This window comes from Loa loa, assembly GCF_000183805.2.
Source record: "Loa loa unplaced genomic scaffold supercont3.55, whole genome shotgun sequence".
In the NCBI taxonomy this organism is placed as follows: Eukaryota; Metazoa; Nematoda; class Chromadorea; order Rhabditida; family Onchocercidae; genus Loa; species Loa loa.
The window spans coordinates 200,639-223,003 of record NW_018108235.1 but is presented as its reverse complement, the minus strand read 5'-3'; the positions used below and the strand labels follow the sequence as shown (position 1 = coordinate 223,003).

General features: G+C 34.7%; 2 protein-coding genes across 4 annotated transcripts; both read left to right on the top strand.

Moving 5' to 3' along the window:
• Positions 1–542: 542 nt before the first annotated feature.
• Positions 543–1,188, top strand: LOAG_03180 (hypothetical protein; the record flags this gene model as incomplete). Its single annotated transcript, XM_003138717.1, has 3 exons — positions 543–654; positions 724–834; positions 1,070–1,188. The coding sequence occupies 3 exons, from the start codon at positions 543–545 to the stop codon at positions 1,186–1,188; spliced, it is 342 nt and encodes a 113-aa protein (XP_003138765.1).
• A 4,292-nt stretch (positions 1,189–5,480) lies between these two features.
• LOAG_03178 (CMGC/SRPK protein kinase) lies at positions 5,481–20,486 on the top strand. 3 transcript variants are annotated; one of them, XM_020446248.1, is made up of 19 exons: positions 5,481–5,674; positions 7,205–7,269; positions 12,537–12,774; positions 13,113–13,265; positions 13,384–13,484; positions 13,589–13,730; positions 14,041–14,160; positions 14,447–14,638; positions 14,937–15,026; positions 15,303–15,458; positions 16,075–16,341; positions 17,475–17,588; positions 17,745–17,835; positions 18,240–18,433; positions 18,635–18,742; positions 19,065–19,223; positions 19,542–19,832; positions 20,021–20,242; positions 20,374–20,486. In XM_020446248.1, exons 1-18 carry the CDS (start codon positions 5,606–5,608, stop codon positions 20,153–20,155), a joined length of 2,685 nt encoding a protein of 894 aa, XP_020306480.1. In that variant the 5' UTR covers positions 5,481–5,605; the 3' UTR covers positions 20,156–20,242; positions 20,374–20,486. The 3 variants fall into 3 exon arrangements, with proteins under 3 accessions (XP_020306480.1, XP_020303387.1, XP_020306481.1); XM_020446247.1 differs by having other exon boundaries at positions 20,021–20,486; XM_020446249.1 differs by lacking the exons at positions 5,481–5,674; positions 7,205–7,269 and adding an exon at positions 11,653–11,749.
• Positions 20,487–22,365: the final 1,879 nt, after the last annotated feature.

The following is a 22,365-nucleotide window of genomic DNA, read 5'->3' as shown; positions in this document are numbered from 1 at the left end:
GCGAACGATATCATTGTTGTGTACACAGTTACCTCCTGATTATATCGATAATAATAAGCGTTGCCGAAATCAGAGCAATCATAAGGGTCAGGAATGGAATGTTATTGCATGGCGTGCCTTGTCTCAAGCTGGAAAACTTGGATTCCAGGCCATTATATAGGTTTCTTTGCCAAACACTTTTCACATTCTAATTTCTTAAGCCTTTTTTTAAAAAAATTTTGATATTAAGCTAATTAATCTGAAAACAAATGGCAAAATGATTGTTTCATCTGCTCGCTGAATGTTTGGAAAGTCCTGTCCACCATTCCGTGGACAACGACCCCATCTAATTAAAAACGTTTTTACCTCCTTCGATTTCTCCCCGTTTCTTTCATTCTGTGGGAAACCCTACTCTGCAATCGTTGAGACAGATTGTGAAAGTTTTCTTGTTAACATCTATATTTCCCATACGAATAATTTATTGGCAGTTAACTGAACACTGCGGCTAACTGAGCAAAAATTTTTTTTCAAGATTTTTGTTATTGAATTTTTATTTTCAGGCTATGGATGACGAAATGTTATGTAGTGATTTATTATTCTCGGGTCACACATTAGCTATGGTTGTCAGCTCATTAACAGTCGCTTATTATTTGCCTACTCATTTAGAGCACTCAGGTTTTTATTATTGTTATTATTAATTTTTTCTTGATAATTTAATACTCATGTTAAGTCAGTGTTCTGCAGATATATATCACGTATGTTATCATGGGTTGGCATGGTCTGTATGGTCATTAGTAGGACTCATTATACCATCGATGTCCTTTTTGCGTACTGGCTCTCAACGGCAATATTCAGGTTAATCCATCTATTTCTTAATGTTGGATTGCTAGAATGATAAAGAGTCTAATAATGATAAGATGGATTTGGCTAATGCTTCTCCATCGCTTCATTTTACTGAAATGATACATGTTTCTGTTAGTATGAATGTTTTGAGAAGTTTGGGTTGGGAATCATGTGTATATACTTCCAAGGATTGTCCCTTGAAGAAGAAGAAGTAAGCAGACGGGATCAAATCGATCCCGTCTTTTAGTTGAAACAAATGACATTTGGAGAAAGCGTGGTCCTAGTCAACAACTGAGGCTTACGCTTTCTCCGCAGAAAAGGAAAAGATCTTCATGTTGTCTAGATTTGATTTGTACCAATCATTAGCTATTAAAAGCATCTAACAAGTCGATATGCTAATTTTTCTCGTTTTTTTGAAGTAATCGCTTGGAAAAAGTTGACATTATATGGATCATCTATTTAAGTTGCCTTACCCATGTGCTTTTTCCATTGTTTTTTCTTCACTTGTTTAATAACTTCGCTGTCTTTTCGAGTATTTATCATGCATTCTGCGAAATCGATTTAACACATCGCAAATTATCAGTTCTTTATCGATTATGGGTAATGCAAGTTGTCAGCTGGTTAGAAGTTGATATTACACCCGGAAGGTTGCTTCTTTTTTCTGATTAACAAAGAGAATATAAATAATAAAGAACCACTTTCATAATTTAATTTTGTCCTCCGGATGAATGATTAGTTGAAAGAGTGCTGAAATCGGGGGACACGCAAGCTAGATTATGAAGTAAGCTGTGTTATACACTATTGTTTTTCCATGAGGCACTAAAAGTGAAATTTGATCCTCTGTGATAATGTAAGCATCGTCATTTTGATTAATACCTAATAGATGTGTATTGGATCAGAAAATTTGCTTCTCCTGGTTTTATTCTACTCTTTCTTTTCAGCCTTTGAAGAATGTGGCTTTAGTTAATTGTTATTTATGGACAAAATTAGACAAAACAAAACATCAAAGGCATAATTGTTGTTGACTAACTTGTAGACCTGTGAGCGTTAAATAATTATCCTCTGAGCTTAGAAATTAAGGGTTTAAAAAGGATATTCTATTCAATAAATACAGCATATTTAGTTAGTTGTTTTGCTCATTTGGAAACAAAATTACATGGACACTTTCGAGACTGTCTGTTTGTCTTCCTGAGTCATGGAATCATTCTCGGGAAATGTACCATATGAATGGCTAATTCAACATATGTTATGTTTTCACATTAATTTTATCACCATTCGTAGACATTTTTAGGCTAGAAAACCGTTTCGAATTCCTGTTACTTGTATGTCTCTATAAATGGTGGAGTAGTCCATCAAGGAATCGTTACTGCAGTCAGAGTAGTCATTGTCATCATCAGAAGCAGTAACAAGTCCCCGTTTCAAGTGCACTGCTTGTATGATCTCAACACTTTATTGTTTTTTTTTTTTTCCTACTACCGTGATCATTAGCAATAACTTGCGAAGTTAGATTTAATTCAAGTTGAAATCTGAATTCTAAATTGTGCAGAGTTCGAGTCCTCGCTTAAACGCAGAGGATTTGTCTCTCATGCGATAATTATGTATCGTTTCAAATGGTTACAGTAAAAAATAAGATATGCTGGCTTGTTAGAGACAATATGAGAAAGTCCTCTCAGTTCAAGGATATTCCGGGATTGACGTTATAATTCCGTTGGGGCCAGAAAAAGTCTGCTTTTACTGCATATTTTTTGTACGAGGTAACATTGTCTGTCGATTATTTGTTCCAGCTGCCATCTTATGTGTTTTCTTTCCTTCTATTTGACTTTATTTCTCCGGTTGTTCGTAAATCAATGCGGTTTTCAAATAAGGGACGGATGTGATTTGCAAAGATTTGCTCGAGGACCAAAATAAAGATTTCAAGATTTATAAAAGACTTAATTTAAACTATTAAGGTTCGAAGAACCACATACCTTTGAAACCATTTCTCCTTTCATGCTGGCTCATTTTTCACAGTGGCAATGGTTGTCGAAGCTCAAATTAACTGTAAATTTTTTAATCATATCAATTTCAATATGTTTTATTGATTACTTGCTCAGTTCAGTATGTTGTGTATGTAAATCATATGTATGTGTAAAATTGTGCAAATGTTAGCATCACCAGTAAACAATTTGGCAGTGATAAAAGCTTTCTGCACAATTAAGAGGTATCAAATCGAGGAAGGCCTATCACCTTTACACTTTAACGGTATATTTCTTGAAAGCAATAAACAAACAGCCAAGGAGGCCAGAAATAGTGAATCATTGCTGCTCAAATAAACTGAGTGGATGAGAAGAATTGGCTTTTCCTCTATGTTCGAATCAACAAGATGGAGAGGGGATCAAATTTTCTAACCATGCATCTGCGGGATGGTAAGTTGCACAGCGTCCTTATACGGTTGAATCCGTGCCACTCTGGCACAGATCCAGCACGACGGAGGATTTCCTCACGGAGAGCCGTGTACGTCTTTGAACTATGGTCTGGACGGCATTGGATGGCAGTGGCCGTCATGTGACGGTCATCAGTTATCGGACAGGACCGTAGGATACCTTTCGTATATGTTTTACTTCATACCATACTATTCCAGTACGTAATAGCTGATCGATTTTGTTATCGAATGTGCTAATTAATCAAATGGTGCACTTCTCTGTTGCGCATAAAAATCGATAAGATAGAGTCTGCAGGTAAAATCGTTCTAAGCAGATGAAGTGGATGGAATATTTCGTTTACGAAATAAAACAGCTGCATATATTTGGCAGTAAGATAGGAGCGCAAACATGCAAGTACACTTCAGAGTTAGCAAGTTATCCTTATGTTTCAGCACTAACCTTGTAGAGCTTAATGAGCACGACATTTTTCGTTTCCGTGCTCCGGAAAACAATTTTTCATGTTTGTGCTGTTATCTTATTTACTAGGTAAAAGTTTGGATTGATATATTAATTATAGTAGCAGGTTTGTTAAGATTTAATGGATATTATATCTTTTCATTTATACTGTTGACTAAACGCATGATAATGTTTATTTGAATATTTTTTCAATATTGCAAACGTGATTTCTTCACATCTACCACATTGCTTCTCGGTTTTGCACTGGGGGATGTGTTTCTTATTTTCCTATTAATACTGGTAGTTAAAGAACAGATACGTAGTTTTGTGACATCCACTACATTGCTGTGATTAAATTTGTACACAGTATCACTCTTTACTTACTGCAGAATAACGTTTACTGGATTTTTAAAAGCAAGCTTGAAAGGTTGCATCATTTAACTTATATATAAAGTCATTGATTGCATTGCAACCACATATCAATTAATCTTCGTCATGTTGGTGTCACTTTCTAAGTATTAAACATACTCTAAGGCGCCCTAAGTGTTGTTGAAGGCATGAAAAGAAATTTTTCAGTTTTTCGAGATATATAGCAAAGAATATTGAAACGCGAGGTGAGTCTTGGCACTTCATCCTATATAATATTTATATTTTTATCCTATATAGTATTTAGCAAATAGTTGCTATCGGTAACAGTAAACAAAGGCAATGGAAACTCCATTTTTACAGATCCAGATTAAAGAGTGTTTCCTTTTCAGAAGTGAGCCTTAAGAGAGTAAATAAAGTTGCGATAACGCTTCAGGAAAACTGCATCGATGAAGTTGCCGAAAAAGTTGTTTATGATTTATATAAAAGAGGAAAGATGTATTTTAAAGATGGACTGTAGGCTGAAGGCTTTTCAGTTTTTCAAGATGTATCAAGGTTCTGATGTAAGCAGGAATAAAACTGGCGCAGAGCTTCTGTTTTGCAACGAGTTGCTCTAGGAGATTTGTCATCGCTTTGGTGTATTGTTATTGGATCTCGTGCAATCGATTCCTGTTACAATGGCACGCACAACTCATCGTGCCAGATACTGCACACGTCTTGATGCACAATAGTTTTGCATTCAATAATTTGGTTGGCAGTGGCACATTTCCTGCCTTATATAACTTACATCAAAGCCACTGTCTCTTTATTTGTGCAATTTTGACTTTGCTTGACCGGGTGTTGTCGAGTTTCGCTTACCTCACCGTTTTCCAATCATCGCAGCATTTCATTGCGTTGTAAAAACTGTGAGGCAAGTTCTTCTACATATCGTACTCGCGGAGATGAAGAAAGGAGCATTTTCTTGAGAGCAAGACTACTGATCAGATAATTGCTTTCGCAATCTTTTAGTGTTTTAAGCGTGTTGTCGAAGTCTTGGATATAAGTTACTGGATTTTCTTTAACAGCCGTTTCAGTTTTTAATTTCTGAAGAAGTATTTGGAGAAAAAGCATTAATGAAAGAAGAAAGTGTTTGGATTTTCCTTTACCTCACCACCAAAATAAGCTTTTCCAGTGTCGTTTGTTTTCTTCTTTAGGTCTAAATATCAGGGTCGTCCAGAAGATGATGTTAATATGACAAGGAATGAAAACAGAAGTGATGGTACAAAATAGTTTAAGTGTTGTGCTGTTTTCTCTTTTTTTCCTAGTGATTTACACTTTGTTTTTCTCGCCTCTTATTGTTTTCATCATATGTGATTGTTATAAGATCGTTATAATGGAACAAAAATTGTTCGATGGAGTACGTTAGTCTTGAGGCCGCAGATGCCTTCATAAGTTACTTTCAGGGAGCGACGTTGTGGAGTTCTAAAAATTGAGGAGAAAAGCCTGTGCGTGTTAATTTCATCAAATGCTTGTCATCCCTTCAGCAAAAACTGGGTAAAAGAAGACTGGCCCCAAGGAGAATGACTTCAAAGGAAGAGCGCAAAGTATTGGCAATACAGAAGAAGAAAAAACGAAAGAACAAAAAAAAGGTATGTCTTTTAGTATCAATTTGTTTGCATTATCCTAGCTTGAAATAATGCTGAGAAATCCTTAGTTATCGAATAAAAAGTAGCAGAGAGGGGAAGGGGAAGGAAGAGAAGCGAAATTTATTTTTTCGAAATTTATTTGAAACCTAGGGAGAGGTTAAGAGACCATTATATTTGGAGAAATATTTCACAGAATTTCTAAATAGTGACACGGACGGAAAGATGACAGTGCATGATTGAAAAGAAAAGATTGCAGAATATCTTAATTCTACTGATTAGTAATGTTTGAGTTTAACTTGAAATTACAGTAAGTCTTGGATCTTTCGAAGCGTGATCTGTATCCTTTCCTAAACTTTTGTTTCGTTTTCATAGTTCTTTCCCTATTGTTGGAACTTATTTTACTAACCTTAAAATCTTCAGTTTTGAAAAAATTACATCTCTGTTAATCGCTGTATGTCCACTCGTCATGTTTTCTCTTTCATCACATAGTACCATCTTATCCCTTGGACTTTTCTTCACCTATTTTAATAATGTGGTACTTGGGGTTTTCTCTCAGCGGCATCCTTTCCATTTTTCTTGATTAATATTCCTAAAACTTATGAAATATGTATATATTTCAGTTTCAGTAGGATAGTAAATTTTGATCTTTTGAAGTTTTAAGTTTGATTGATCTTTCTAATTGGTGTTTATTGTTACAAAGAATGTGTCTACTGGTTCAAAGAAATATGGGTCTCATGCTCATAATTTTGTAAAAATTTAAAAAAAAAAACTGGTCAGATTCATTTCTTTCTTTGTCGCGGCACATTTTACCCCGAACCTGACATTGGTGATTCTCGGGAGATTACAATGTTTATGATGAAATGAAAGTTGAGGAGAGAATAGATTATTATAGCTACGTATTTTACAAATTTGCATGTGTTATATTTATATATTTTACATATAATTATGTATTTTGCATATCTTCTCACAGTCCCAAAAATTGTACTTATAACTACGAATCGTGAATGTGCAGTTCCCTAAGAATAGAGTTAATTGTTACGACGATTGCATTGATTTGAACAATTTCTTTACCATTATAAATTGTCCTTCAACATTTATCGCCACATATTTCACGAAATAATTTTGTGGGTGGTGCATATCATTTCTGTCTTTTAATATATACTTTTCTCTCTATTTTTTCATCTCGAGTATTTTCTGAAAGTTATTACTTTGGAAATTTATTGCAGTTGCATTTATTTTCTAATTTTAAGATTTTCTAAACAGTCTTTTTTTAGGTTTGAAAATTTTGTATTAGGAAGTTTGATTATCACGAGGAAGTGTTTTTCATTTTTGGGTACAGCTGTTTATAAACTCCTTCAACTCTGCTAGCAACTTACTATGCAGTTACTTCCGTACATTTTTTCCCCCAAATGAGTATAAAGGTTTTAATCCTGTCGTATTCTTCCTTTGTTCACTTATTATATCACTGTATTTCTTAATATATGCACCGCTAAATTGATGGTTGCAGTATTCTAAGCTTACTTAAATTTTCAGAATGGAACAAAAAAACCGCCTCAAGTGGTTGGAAATGGTGCCGAACAAACTGCATCCATAAAATCGTTAGTTTGAACTTCTATCAGTTAAGGTAATGCATGTCAAAACTTGTCACCGGAAAAGTGTAGTGACAAAAAAGACACTAGAGAAATTCCATACCTAAGAAAAATAAAGATCTTGGTACATTTCCTACAAGTAGATCCGTCTGGATTATATCCTTCTATCAAGAGTTAAAAAAATTAATTTGCAGTGTACCCATTTTGTTTTAAAGTTGGGATATTTGAAGCATTTGAAACAGGATTGCTGTAACATTATGAAATAGATGCCGAAAGAATTTATTTTAGTCAAGTTTTTTTTTCTTTTTTTTTTGTAGTTTCAATCAAATCTTTCCTTCTGAATATTATAACTGCTACTATTATAATTGAAACATCAAAGATATGCATAAATTTTAGCCAGAATCATTTTGTTTATAATAGTTGCTTCATAATAGTTAACATTTGCCGTATACGTAACTAATATTTGAAACTGGAATATTGAGATTGAATGTATTTTATGGTACAAAATAGCAATAGTGAGTAATTCCGAAGTAAATAAAGTATGATGCATATTTTAGCATGTGTAGGCACAAAAAAGTATATATGTGTTGTGTATTTAGATTTTGAATTGAGCAAACTATTCTTAGGCTATCGTATAGTCAACTTGTAATGTTATACACTATTGTGCTAAGGTATAAGGGACATCGAATGGATGTGCTAATATATATATATATATATGTACCCTGGTAATATTTAAGCGATTAAACTCATCCGCCAGCGAAAACTATTTACCACTCATCCTGCTCTGTTCGGGAGATTTCCATGAGGACCGAACTCTTTTGCTTATTTGGTGTCATTTCAAATTCTCAAAAAAAAAGGGTTTTAAAATTTTGGAGAAAACGAAGCAAATTTTTAAAGATGTGTTTAAAAATTGTATAGTTCTGATATTTGGCCTAATAGATCTTACAGTTCCAACATAGTAACGTATTTTGTTTACATATCCATTATCATGTTTAGAAATTTTATTTGTATTTGTCAGCTTTTATGTTTTTTCTGATTATGGAGTAGCATATATCCTTTATTGTTACGAATCATGTTCTTTTTCAGTCCCGTCAATATCTCCAAATATATCCAAATTCATAACACGATAGCTTCCAATATCTTAAGGTAAAATAGGAAATGCAGACTGAAAATTTTATTTAATTGCGTGAGCGAGTTTCATCCCTTGTGGTTCCACTTCATATGCCAGCTTTAGCTGGACCAAATTTTCGCCGCAGATCCTCTTCACAACTTTAAGGAACCATATTCTTCGGTCGTTAATCCTTTCTGCTCGTGCTTGATTCAACAAATAATTTCTTTTATTTTGGATTTGCAATTTATTCTACGATTGCGTACACTGGAACGCGATATTATTCATTTATTTAAACTCTACACTGGGCGGAGTTGAACCATTTGGTCGTAGCTGCTCTTTTCGAGGAGTGAAAAAATTTTTACGTTAATATTTCATCTTGAGCCACTTTTTGATCAAATTTCGCCTGTTTTACTTGTTCGTCTGATTAGCTTTTTGCTATGGGTAGGCCTCTGTATGTCGGATTAGACTTCGTCTTTTGCAGGTTTACATCCACTAAGAAAAAGGTTTTTGTTGAAAATATTTCATAGCTAGCATCGTTTATTACCCTTAAACTTATGTTAAAATGATGTCATAACCCTCGCTCTGTGAAACTGGCTGTTTTCAAGTCTTTGAATCTTCTCTAGCCCCCTCAATCCAATTGCTTTTTCCAGAAATTTATTTCTCTAGCAACTGATAGGACATTTTCCTGTAATATTTTTGCGGAAGTTTCGTCTGGCATGTGCTGAAAACATAGACTTAAATCTAATAGAAGAAGCTCGTAGTGAGCTTCCGTCATTTCTTTCTGTGTACATCGTCATTCTTATTTCTTTATTTCTAAACCACGTTGAGCTGCAGAAATTATTGGCTTGTGAGTCGTTTCTTCAAAATCTTCTAAAGTGGTAGTGAAACTGTGAAAGACGAAGAACCTAACATAAGCTACTTGAATTTACTAACTGCTGAGTTTGTCTATGAAATATCAACATCACTATTCGACATTATTTCGTCCATAAATTATCTTTAAACGCATATTCATTGAGGCAGTAGAGGCAATGCATATTAATAATGAACCGAGCTAACCAGATTTTTAACTATCGTCACAAGGACTTATTGGCTCATGTATCGTTATACATTGACATATTTAGAAATTTCGGAGAAATCAGGCATTGTTTCACCCTTACCATCTGCAAAAGGATAGATTCAGGATGTGCTACTTACTCTGAGTAGTTGTTTTCTACTCTAGAACCTATCACATTGCCAAACCTTTTTTCGCTATGATGAATTCCTTTTTGATCTTTCGTGATTTTTTTAATATCAGGCGTTGAAATTCATCTTTATTTACATTTTATTAATTACAGTGTAGCATCCGATAGTCTCAGTTCACTGATAGTGGATTTTTACTGGCGTAGGAATTTGGCATACTCAGTAACTTTCCTTTACATTTAAAAAAATCTGGCAAGCTATTGCAATTTTTCTGCGCTGCGACTTTTATTTTTGAACTTTGAATTCCGAAAATCTCTTCTGCATTTGAGACAAATTTAGTTGTTCAACATGTCAAAGGGATTAAAAACTGACAGATTAGCAAATTAATTCACTGCATGGTTGACGACGTCTTATGCATTGTTCGAATGAAGTACAGATTTTTATTATATCCGATTTGCTATTTTTTGTGCTATGCTTTTTTACTGCTAGGAATTTTTTTTCAGCAGCAATTTAAAAAGTGCATCACGTTTTGAACTTTCATTGCTACTTTATTAACACAGTTGCAGCTCTACTTATCAGAAGAGCAACACTATTATTTGTTCTGCTGTTCTTTTGTTTTCCTACTGTTTTTTCCATATTCGCTAGTCTCTAATATCACTGTTCAATTGAAGAAAAAAGAGAAACAAGAACAGAAACGTAGTTTTTGTTCTTGTTTCGGCTTGAATAATTAGGTTTCACAAATTTTCTGTCAGCTCATTGGGTTCTAATTCCAATGTTCGTTTTGGTGCTAATTCCAATGTTCATTTTGGTGCTAAGTCGTTGGTACAATACATTAAGACCAAGACAAAAGAATGTGAAGCAGAAAGCGTTGAATTTGGCGATGTTGAAGGAAAATGAAAAGAGAGATGAATACTTGGAAAAAAACCGGAGGACTTCACCACTATCTGCTACAGGTTATAAAGTACTCTCTCGTCTATATTCTTTAACGGTTCCTGAGGTTAATGAACTCTCCAGTCCTACAAATTCGAGACCCAAAAGCGATCAAATAAATTCAGATGATGATAATGATCCTGATGAATTTTTGTCAGATTGTACCACATCTTACGGGTCAATTCATGAATTGGAACAACGAACAAGCGATGAGGAACCGCTGCTGACTTCTACAAAACGAGATATGCGGATAGTGCAAGAATCTATCGCAAATAGTAATATTCGAAAGTCGAATGAAAAGTCCTTAGATTCCATCAAAATGAAGGGAGAACTTGATTTCAAAATCACAGATTTTATGGACATACTGAACTCAGCAAATGAAAAAGATAAAGAAGTAATGCTTCACGAATATTTCGGTACTTTAAATGGTGAATATCATTTCCAGGAGATAATTCCTTCTTTATCGCAATTGTCATCGCTATTAGCAGTAGCCTTAGAACGTGGTGATAAACTTTTGGATGAATCACTTATTCCAAATGTTGTACCACTTGATCCACTTAGAACGGAATCTATATCGGAATCTTCCAAAAATTTGAAATCTTCATGGCTGTCACGTTCTTTACAATCGTTGCCTACTTCGCTGCCTTCACGTCGTTATCCATTTCTGATATCAGACAATACTCAACAGTATGCAAATTCAGATCCGTGTTCCAGCATGGCCTTCCATATTGATTGTTCAGAGTATGATAAATCTAACAGTAGTGTAAACAACAATTTTTGTATAGGCAATCATGTTTTACTGTCATCATCACAAGAAAATCGACTTTTATATAACCATGAAGTTGGAAAGGGTGTAACTAATTCAGAATGTGAAAATGGCGACAGATTGTTAGACTGGAAGTTGGAAACTCGCAGTGAACAATTTGATCATGAGTTAAATTTCGTTCCATCTATGGAGCACGGCGAAGGCAATGTGGATACCAGGAACATATATCCCAATTTATCATCCCAGTCATCGTTTTATGATGGTGGCTCTTCCATTCATCTGGATTCTGAATCGGTGGCATCAGATTTTGGATCTTATATTTCGATTTGCAAAGATAATGTTGGAAATACAGAATTAATGGTAATTTCGGGATTTAACGAGCGAATTTATGATGCGAAATCACCTAATCTATTTCTTGAGGAAAACGACCTTTTTTTGAGCTGTTATGATACGTTGTTCGAGGACGGAAGTGATAAAGGAATTCCGCTTATAATCCCATCGAGGTGATTTTTTTTGCCTTATATATTTGGGTTTGACAGCGTGCCGGACTATTGGTTACACTAAATAAGCTTTTACGCATTGTTACTAGATTTTCGGTTGGTTTTGAATTTTTTATTCCTTTCATAAATTTTTTTTTACGAATAATTCAGATGACTTGTTATGCGGCCATGCATAATTATTTGTGGTAGTTGCAATATATTTTATGTGAACTGGTCATCACCTTCTTGTATGACACATTGTGGCATGCCAATAGTTCCTTAGCATCACTTTACAGGGTTCACTGTTTGCAGTGATAGCATAAGGCAATGAATCCAGTACTTTGAAGAACTGAATCGTCCAGTTTTGCAATCTTTTCTCTTTTTCCATACTCTCCCTAGTGGTATCCTTGATATATTTGTTTGGCTTAAAAGCATATAAAAGAAAGATTTCATTCCTTTATTGTTCCCGTATTTTATTCTGCATTCTGTGATTTGATAGGTTTTGAATTTCAGTATTCAAACTAGCATTTTTAATATTAAATCATTTACTTCTTAAAAAATGGAATATAGATCACTGTATCAGTTTCTTTTTTCTTTTCTTTCAATTGATTGATCACTTCACCAATTTCATCCATCAGATCTCTATATATTGAATTTATCTCGTTCTGAATATTTCTAATATTACCTACACTTCAATAGAAACATTCAACAAAAGAAAGAAATTTCAAACATTCAATAAATTTCTGCTGAAAGCTTTTATTTTTTTATGCTTTAAAATCTCAATTCCATCAAAAAAAATTCGGTTTTTCAGTGGGGATGAGAATAAGACGACTGCATCTACGATGGCAGGTTGCAACAACAATGATGACGCAATAAAATTAAAAAAATCGAAAACGTTCGATGGCAGCGTCTCAGTTGAAACTCGTAAATTTCTCAATGAATCCGGAAATGCATCAAGTGCCCTAACGAATTCTGCAAAAACCTTGGGGAATGGTGTTCTGCAGCAACAGAATCATCATGTTACGCCGTTGGCACCTATCAAATCATTAGTATGTTCAAATATGCTTTTTTTATGTATTTTTCAGCAATATTCTCTTTCTTGGACATTATATTAACTTATTGTAGTGTAGTAGAGTTTCCCCGAAACTTTAGTTTTTTTTTTTTCTTCTCTCTTTTTTTTCTCTCTATGATTCATCCTTATTTTCGCTCTTCCGTTGCTTCAGTTCCGCGGAGTAAGTTGACAAAATTCGGTATAGAATTATTTTTTTCCCTCTACTCTTTATGGAGTTAGGAATTTTTTTCAGCTAGAAGTTTTTTCTTTTTCAACCTTGCTTTCTTTGTGATTTGAAATCTCAGCAGAATTTTTGTTGCAATTTTAATGCTTCAGAATCCTCATGGAGCAAATCACCAATTTCCTTGTACCCCGTCTCCGGGCACGAAACTGGTGCTTCCAGATGATTCTTGTAATGGCCCATCAGCTGGTTCACCGAGTGCTGGGAGTGAAAGCGCTTATGGTGATGATGAAATGGAACGAGAACAGGTATATGGTTGGCTGGACAAAAAAACAAACAGTCCATAACAGTTGTATTACACGTTTCTGATGCATTGCTCAATGAAACTTCAAGGTGGTGTTAAATAAAACTATTGTGATAATTTAGGAGGAAGTACTTGGAAGTGATGACGAAGAACAGGAGGATCCCAAAGATTATCGGAAGGGCGGTTATCATCCTGTTGCAATTGGTGATGTGTTCAATGGACGGTAATTATTACTGGTTTCCTCGAATACTTGTACAAATAGCATTTCGTCATTTTTATTGATTTTTTGTTAAATTAAAACCGTTACGTTCAATTTTTGTTTTATAGTTATCATGTGATTCGAAAGATGGGATGGGGCCATTTTTCGACGGTTTGGCTTTGTTGGGATACGGTGCAGATGCGTTTTGTTGCGATGAAAATTGTAAAATCGGCTGAACATTACACGGAAGCGGCGTTAGATGAAATCAAAGTAATAACTTTCATGAGTTCATTTGAATATTTTGAGTTCATGTTCGGACATGTGATGAATTTTTGTGGGTTTTAAAATTTCAGCATCCAGCATGTGGAAAAGATATAAAAAAGAGATTTAAAATCTAAATTTCTTATAATTCGATAGTGTCTAATTTACACTGATCTGGTATCTTTTATGAAGTGATTTATTGATTTTTCCAGTTTTCGGGTTCTCTTATTTTGTTTTATATTATGTATATATATATATATATATATGTTACCCATCAAAAGTGCTTTCTTTTTGTGACTTTTATTTATCAAAATTTTAGTTGCTGATGGCAGTACGTAATGCAGACGCGAAAGATGTGTTCCGTGAACGGGTTGTGCAACTTCTAGATGAATTTTCAGTAACCGGCGTTAATGGAACGCATGTTTGCATGGTTTTCGAAGTTTGTTTATCCTTTATTGCATGTAAGAATGTTAGGTTTGCGAATAACTCGGTAATGTAACTCGGTATTTGCATGTGGGCTGTATGCAAGGCAGGAATTAGTAGGTGTTACACTATTTCAAAAAAACTTTTCCAAACGATGTGTAAAAAATAGCATAATGTAATAAGGACATTATCGCCATACTATTCTAATAAAACTCATAATAATACGTTAGTTAGGGAGATTAGTAGTTAACATTAGTTATTTTACGCCATGTAATAATTTTTCAGTGGAAAAAAATTTTTAGGTCCTTGGATGTAACTTACTAAAGTTGATCATCAGAAGTAATTATCAGGGTCTCCCATTAGAACAGGTGCGCGTTATCATTAAACAAGTACTAGAGGGACTACAATATCTTCACGACAAGTGTCAAATTATACATACTGATATTAAACCAGAAAATGTCCTCGTTACAATGACACATGAACAAGTGAGGCGGGTATGTGATATTTAATTATTTCGTCTTTCTTTTTTCGTGAAAAGATATTGTGATATGGATTTCGTTTTCCTCGTTTTCAAACCGGAAACAGAAAGTTGTTGTTCCTTGAAAACCAATCCTACGCAAAAGGAGAATTGTGCTGTTCTCCGAAGTTTTGATCCGGAATCTAATCTGTTTCTTTGGTGTGCATTTTAAAAATTATGTTATGTGGTTAGCGTAATCATTACTAACATTATTATTTTATCCTTTAGAAATCTCCGTGTTTTTTCGAAGTGGTTTTTTTTTTTCAATATTGCAGATAGCGGCAGAAGCGATTTTATCGGGCAAAATGGGCTTCAAGTTGTCGGGAAGTGCTGTAAGTACGGCTCCGCAACATATGGTGAAGAAAGTGTGTTTTTCTTATGCAATACAGTTCCTTTAGAAAGTGACGTAATTACTGTTTTTGTTTATCGCAAAGCTAGAGCTGGAGTTTATAGTGAAACCCCAGACATATATATTTCGGTTTTGTTTTCCATCTACTCACGAGCTCTTGCAATCTTTACTCATAAACATTTATTTGGAAATACGTATGGGACATTATTACTTTGCGTGACCCAGCCTTTTCATCTTTAGTGTTTCCTTTTGTCTCTGACGTAAGGAAAAAGATCAAAATCTCTTTCTGCAGGCTGAAGAAGCGATGTCAAAAAACAAAAAGAAAAGGTTAAAGAAAAAACGAAAGAAACAGCGGGAACTACTAGAGCAACAGTTAGTGCAGATGGAAGGATTAACTGTTGATCCAAACATTGTACTCGCTTCACTAAATTCCGAGGAACGAAACAAAGTTTGCTTTTCAATTCCCCGAAATATTTTTAGTATAGTGGAAAACCGAAAATGAATTTCGTGCTTTGAGGTTCCAAATTTTACGGATTATTTCAAAAAATGATTTGAGTCGATACGAAGTTGTATTTCAATCTCCTAAGTATTCACGGTGTACTTTAATCCTCTCAGCATTTTCATTTAACTTAAGAGGTAAACTTCCACTGTACAGTAGTTAAGGTGGAGTTTTTTTGTCAGCACTGTCTCGAAATAGTTTCACATACTTATGGAATGTTTTTGCGAAATTCAGTTTTATAATTTCAGTTTACAAAAAAAAGGATTTCCGTTCATCGTACATTTGAGGTCTCGAGGTCCATTTAGACTTTCTAGCAAATTTTTTAGTTCAGTGTAACCAGCCGTAAAGAATTTTAGTACCGTTCTCGTATATTACTGACGTTTCATTTACTAAAGGTCGTTTCACTTAGTAAAGGTTTTCTAGTCTCTTTGTAGGACTGTTTTTATGAGGTTCATGTGCAGGTAAAGATTTTACCTGATTCTACCTGTATCACTTTCTTCTATTACGAAACCAAGATATACTAAGCGAAAATATGATGAATCCATGGAACATGCATGAATTGCAGTTACTTGGAAAACAACACAATAATGGTTGCAATGCTAATAATAGCAACCGATATGCAATACCCGAATTGTTGCGTTCTGCAGCTGTGGCTGCTACGAAAGTGCCCAGTGGAAATAGTGCTAGTATGAGTGCACGACCTCATGATAATATTGGCACCAGTGGTATTATTCGTCCATATGCAAGTCATTCGGTGGGTGCTAAGCCAGCAACAGCAGCTTTCTACAGTACGACATACTTGAGCGTTGATGAACAGTATAGATATAATCAGGTATTTGATCGCTGCTATCCAAATAGTATGTTGTAAGAGCCTTGAACCCATGACCAGTGCAGCAGCATATTGATGAAGATAGCATTAACTGAACTATTAATAGTAATACTGCCTTCCCTGGACTGCAACAAAAACGGTTAAGATATACATTGTGTGTGAGTGAATAACACAACCATAAGTTCTAAGGGTGTTCATAACTTTTGTTTATTTTTGGAATGGATGGTTAAAGTGCTTCATGTTAATTCATTGTGTGTGGTTATGTAGAACAGGTGATAAAGTATGGGTTGTACGGATGAATACAGCACAAATAAGTTGTAATATAGGTTATATAGTATATAAGAGGTGAGTGAGACAATTGCATAGCTTTAAGGTTGGCTATGAGCATTTTAAGGCTGTATTCAAGATTGTATTATATGTTGGTTGCTTAATTCTCATCACTAGTTCTAGAACTAACTCACATTTTTCATTAATGCATGTTATTGAGTAGTTGTGATCATGATAATTGGAGAATGGGATGATATTTTTTTTCGTCTTATTTGCAATTCTTAGTTGAATCTGTATGGTATGATGTCATCAGCAAGCAAGAGTTGCCGTTACAAGTAAATATCTTATGCATATGTTTGCTTATAATGTGCATAACCTTCTTCATACTTTGTTCCTGTCGTTGGTACCGTTATATTCAAATTAAGTAATTATAGGTTTGCTGATGATTCCTGATTTAGTTTGAAATGTATTTTAAAAAGAAAAAAAAAAAAAAACGAAGAAACGGTTGATAATATTTCCAGCTTTCTACTCCAGTTTTACGTTCAGTTCGTTTTTTAGTTCGTTTTTTTTCGTTTTCGTTTTTTTCGTTTTTTTAAATTATTTACACCATTTTTGTTCAGTGATTTACCTATAATCCTTATTACTTGTGCCATACATCGTTATTAGCGATGTTCTGATTTCGGGCTTCCCTCTAATATTGTTTTGTAATATCATTTTCGAGTAATGTTTGTTTTGGCACGAGAAGCTTGTGTTTTTCTCATTTTTAAATTTTTCTAATTAGCAGGAAATATTTGTTGCAGTAGGTAAAATTTTTTATCTTTCTAATTAAAAAAATTTTTAATGCTTTTTAAATTTATACTTCTCTTAAGCTTAAATCGGAAGTAGTGGCAACGAAGGCTGAAGACATACAAATAAATGATTTTATTGGTAAAGATATTTCTGTTTGTTCGGCTGCACAACAAAATCAACGTATTTCAGCTGAGGTATGTGTCTTCGACTGATATTCTTACCAGGGAAAATATACAACATACATTGTGTCGTTTATTCTGTCTCGAAATTTCTAGTTTTTACTTTTCCTTTAATTTTTTACTTCAGATTTAGCGTTTAAAGATTTAGGAGTATTTTAGGATGCATTTTAGGTACCACTCGAAAATGTTGCACTCAAAGCTGTTGAAGTAGAAAATACAGCAGAATATTCGCTTCTAAGTCCTGCCAGTAATAATGATCTGGGTGAGTTTCAAGTTTTTCCCAGTCTTGAATTAAGTGTAGCGAATTGCTTCTTATAACAGTTTCACTGTCAGTAACAGTCAGATAGTTATTTTATCGCTTAATTTCTTATTCTGTATTTGTCAAAGCTGCCAAAAATATTTTATTATGCAGTAAGTCTTGGATAATGCTCAGATCTCCTTTTGGCCAACTTATTTTGAGATATTTTCCTTTTTCAAAGGACTAGTAACCATATCACCAAAAGCTTTACAGTATTTCACGAATTGTTAATGATTAGATCAATGATGATCTTCAGATGTTTTTTTTTTTTGGCATTTTTGGATATTCCAGTTTCTCAGAACTTTTCGTCTTTTTCTTTTTCGAAAATTGTCTCTTTTTCTCTGTTATCCGACTCACCCATGTTACAGTTCTAGAGGGAACACCCCGATTTTTTCATCACGTGGAGTCAGACACACGTTCAGAGAATGAAATGAAAGAATTAGCTCTGCAACTTTTATTAGAAAAAGATGGTTTATCGCCGAGACGTATGGAGTCAGATTACTTAAATTCGGCCACTGAGATCAATGTCAAGCTTGCTGACTTGGGAAATGCTTGCTGGACGGTTTGTTTTTATTTGTGATAAACAAATATTGGACTAGTTTTTGGATACCATTTTCATTTTTTGCATTTTGCTTCTGCTGAGTGGAAATTAGTTGTCTCCTGCTTCACACAAGCAATATTATCTCATAACTGGGAAATCACTTATATTAAGTTCGATGCACAATTTAATACGTTTTCCTTTTTTTTATATTGTGTGTTTTAGCACCATCATTTCACAGAAGATATCCAAACTCGACAGTATCGAAGTTTGGAAGTGCTCATAGGCGCTGGTTATGGTCCACCAGCTGATATCTGGAGTACTGCTTGCATGGTTCGTATTTCTCGACTTAATTTACAGATTTTCAGGAGTATAGTTTCTGATCTAGTCAGAAGCATAGATAAGATTGGAAAGTATAAAAAAGTGAATTTAAAGTAGTAAAGATAATAGAGAACTAGTGATTAATATCTTCTATTATGATTTAATCCATTTTTTGATTAGGAAAATGCAAAAATTGTTCGAAAATAACAGATTCTCTTTGATGTTTTTAATAATGCTATTTCATTTTTATGAATTCACTTCTTTCTGCACTAATTACTTTGTTGAGTATGTTTGAATGGCAATTTCATTTGCTGTAATCAATTATCATTTTCAGGCATTTGAATTAGCGACAGGCGATTATTTGTTTGAACCTCATAGCGGTGATACATACAGTAGGGACGAAGATCACCTAGCACATATAATCGAACTTCTAGGAACTATTTCTCCAAGAGTCTACAAAAAAGGAGCTCATTGGCGTGAATTCTTTGATAAGGTCGCACTTTCTCTTGAAATTTTGAGACGCTATCACAGTTTCGGCTTGCAAATGATGTACTGAAATAATTGCTGATGTTCTTATGTTATATCTAATTGTGCAGTTTCTATCAATACTTTTGATTTACTAGAAATATACCGAGACTAACTTTACTCAAGTTGGTCTGAACGCAACACCTCAATGCTTTGCTGGTTATTTAGCTTCCTGACATTTAGTCAGTTTCGGCTAACTGAATACAGATTTGTTAAATTGATTGACTTTTGTTTTAGGAATATTGCTCATAATTTTTCAAATGACGCTTGTAAAAAATACTTGCAGCATGGGCGTCTGCTTCATATTCATCAGCTAAAGCCGTGGTCTTTGGTGGAAGTGCTAACACAGAAATATGACTGGCCGATTGAATCAGCCGGACAGTTTGCTTCATTTCTTATTCCGATGTTAGCATTTGATCAAGATGAGCGAGCGACGGCTCGACAATGCTTACAGCACGACTGGTTAAAACCGAATGGTGGCAAACCATTGCGTACAGTGGAGAAGCGACAGGCCCAAGTGTCGTTACAGAAACAGCAGGAACAAGAACTGCCTCCGATTCTTGATTCACCTCCCTTGGTTAATGTTGTTTGTCTCTTATTTAATTTGAATTATGAAATATGGACTGCTTTGATTGTCCACCGTTTAGAGAACTGATGTATGGTGAGATTTGTCTTTAAAAAGCTTTGAGCAGCACTTCTCGAGATAGTTGCTTGGTGTTCGCCAAATCTGCCTTCTGGCTCCAATAATTTCTATGCAATTTTCAGAATGAATCATCGGAATTAGGTGGTGACAGCGATAATAGAGAAAGCGAAGAGTACTTTGTAACGGATGAAATGCATGCAACTTCTCTTGTCAAAGAATCTCAACAGTCAGATAGCAGCAGTGGAGGCGAAGTTTAATTGACTGTGATAGTACCAGTTCTCATTGAATAACTGTCACTGGCAAAGGAAGATTTTGAGCTTCGAGTGGAGATCTTTTTGTGCTGTGTTAGTCTCGCCTTCTTACAATCATATTTTTATTTTCTCATATTTTCATGAAATGGTATTTTTAATGTTTGTCGTTGAAATTACGTTTCCTTTCAAAGATTTTTTAATACTCTTCGTGAATTTATTCTTAGGAAAAAAGAATGAATTTTGGGAATTCATTAAAGTACTTCCTGTTGGTTCCTGATAAATTGCATTCGAAGCGAGTCTAATTCATGCATCTTTTTCAAGCACTTCAACAGATACGCTGATCTTCCTTAGTGGAAGACATTCTAACTCAGTTTTATTTTATCTTATTTTTATTATCTTTTTTTTTTGTTCGCTCCTTGCTGTAGCAGTGTGGTTTTTAAGACTGTTTTTCGAACTTTAAAATTCGGGCACGGACTACACTATTCGAAATGCACACTTTTTCTGAACGAGATTTCCCTTCCCAGAATTAAAGATTTCTTTTGGTCCTTTGTAGAAGTAACTATATCTCATCTTAAAATCAGGATTTAGGTAGAAAAAGAACCAGCTTACTGGAGGTAAAAAAGGCTTGATAAAGTAAGGAAGAAGATAGCATTCCTTATAATGCTCTTCACACCTTCAGCGAGAAATGGTGCAATTTATTCTTGTTTTGTAAACGCTTAGTATTTGCCATATGAAACTGTTCGTTTGTTAAAAGTGAAACAATCGGATACGCTTCCAGGATAGTAACTGCCCTAATAAATGTATAATAATAAAACAGAAAAAATTCTGACCAGACTGCTGTCTCATTGACCTGTTTAATTTTCGAAATAAGAATACCTGATGAAGAGAATTACAATGGAGAACATAAGTGAGGTAGGATATTCGGAAAAAATTCATTTCCCATTTTCTCCCTATCTTTTACTCTTTTTTTGAAGTCACACTGATGAGCTCACTTTTGCATTACTTTTTTTCGTGCCCTTCTGAGACTGTATGAGGAAAATCAATCCTGAAAGCGAAGGTCATCACAGTTTTTTTTTGTATAAATCGTGAGAATTCCGATGTCGATTTGTCATTGTTTTGTTATTTCTTCCGCCTCTCTTCACTCTATCTTCGTTGGAGGAATATGGTTAAGCAGGCTCATACGCTTGGCGTGCGTGAATTTAATGCGCTTCATTGTCAGAGTGACTCTGCCTGTTTCCATTAATTACCTGATGAATTTATGATCGCAGTAAAATCATTCAATCCATTCTTCCCACAGATGCGCACACATCGAATTATGTGTTATGATTATTGTGTTTAGAAATACTATGCATATACAAACTAAAAAGTGATTACTTTTGTCATTGTCAAGCAAAATTTGTATTCTTACGAAAATAAATGATTGCATGCGAAGATTCAGTGGTTCAGTCGACTTCCTTTTTTGTGAGGGTTTTCACCTATATGGCAGGCATCGCTTCGATGTTTCTGAGAAGCTGATGTTGAGATGTTTGCATCTTATTTTCAACGCTAATCATTTGTTATGAACAGTTCTGTTGAAGACCAAAGAGGTGGCACGATGATGCATGTGTGTTTTACTCTCCTTCATTGCATTATTTATACATACAATAATCTCTCAAACCTTTGCTTCTTTCAACTCATATACGGACCGGCAGTTTTACCGTTCATTCTCTTTGGCTTATAGTGGTCGATTGGTTGTGCCTTTTTATTTGTTCCATTCGCTAGGAAGTTTTACTTTCTGGAGTTGTACGCTTTCTCTCCGTACCACTGGATTCCAGAAATTTCAGAAAATTTCATTAGAATTGCTAATTCCACAGAACAAGGCTCTTTAGTTTTCATTTCTTTGGAGCGTCCTTAATATAACTATTTCAATACTAACTTGCTAAATATTCTGCGGTTCACTGCTTTGGAGTAGCCGACTGTTATCCCCGACTTAACAGACTGAGGGAGTTTCCATATTTGGGATATTGGTTGCATCATATTTAAAACTTTAAACGGTTTTGATGATTAATATAGAATGGGTAACGATGTTAAGGGTATCCGGTACACCGATGTGGCTCAAGTCGGGATATTGACTTCGGTTATTAATGATAGTAGATGTGTGAGTTAGCAGTGAGGTATTAGGATTGTGATGAATCCTGATTATTGTGTTTCTGCATGAAAGCGAGAGGCGAAAGTTC

Coding starts and splice junctions, on each gene's coding strand:
- LOAG_03178 (XM_020446248.1), top strand. CDS start 5,606: ATGACTTCAAAGGAAGAGCGCAAAGTATTGGCAATACAGAAGAAGAAA. Junction 13,485..13,588: donor GGTGATGTGTTCAATGGACG/GTAATTATTACT, acceptor TTTGTTTTATAG/TTATCATGTGATTCGAAAGA. Junction 14,639..14,936: donor CACATGAACAAGTGAGGCGG/GTATGTGATATT, acceptor TCAATATTGCAG/ATAGCGGCAGAAGCGATTTT.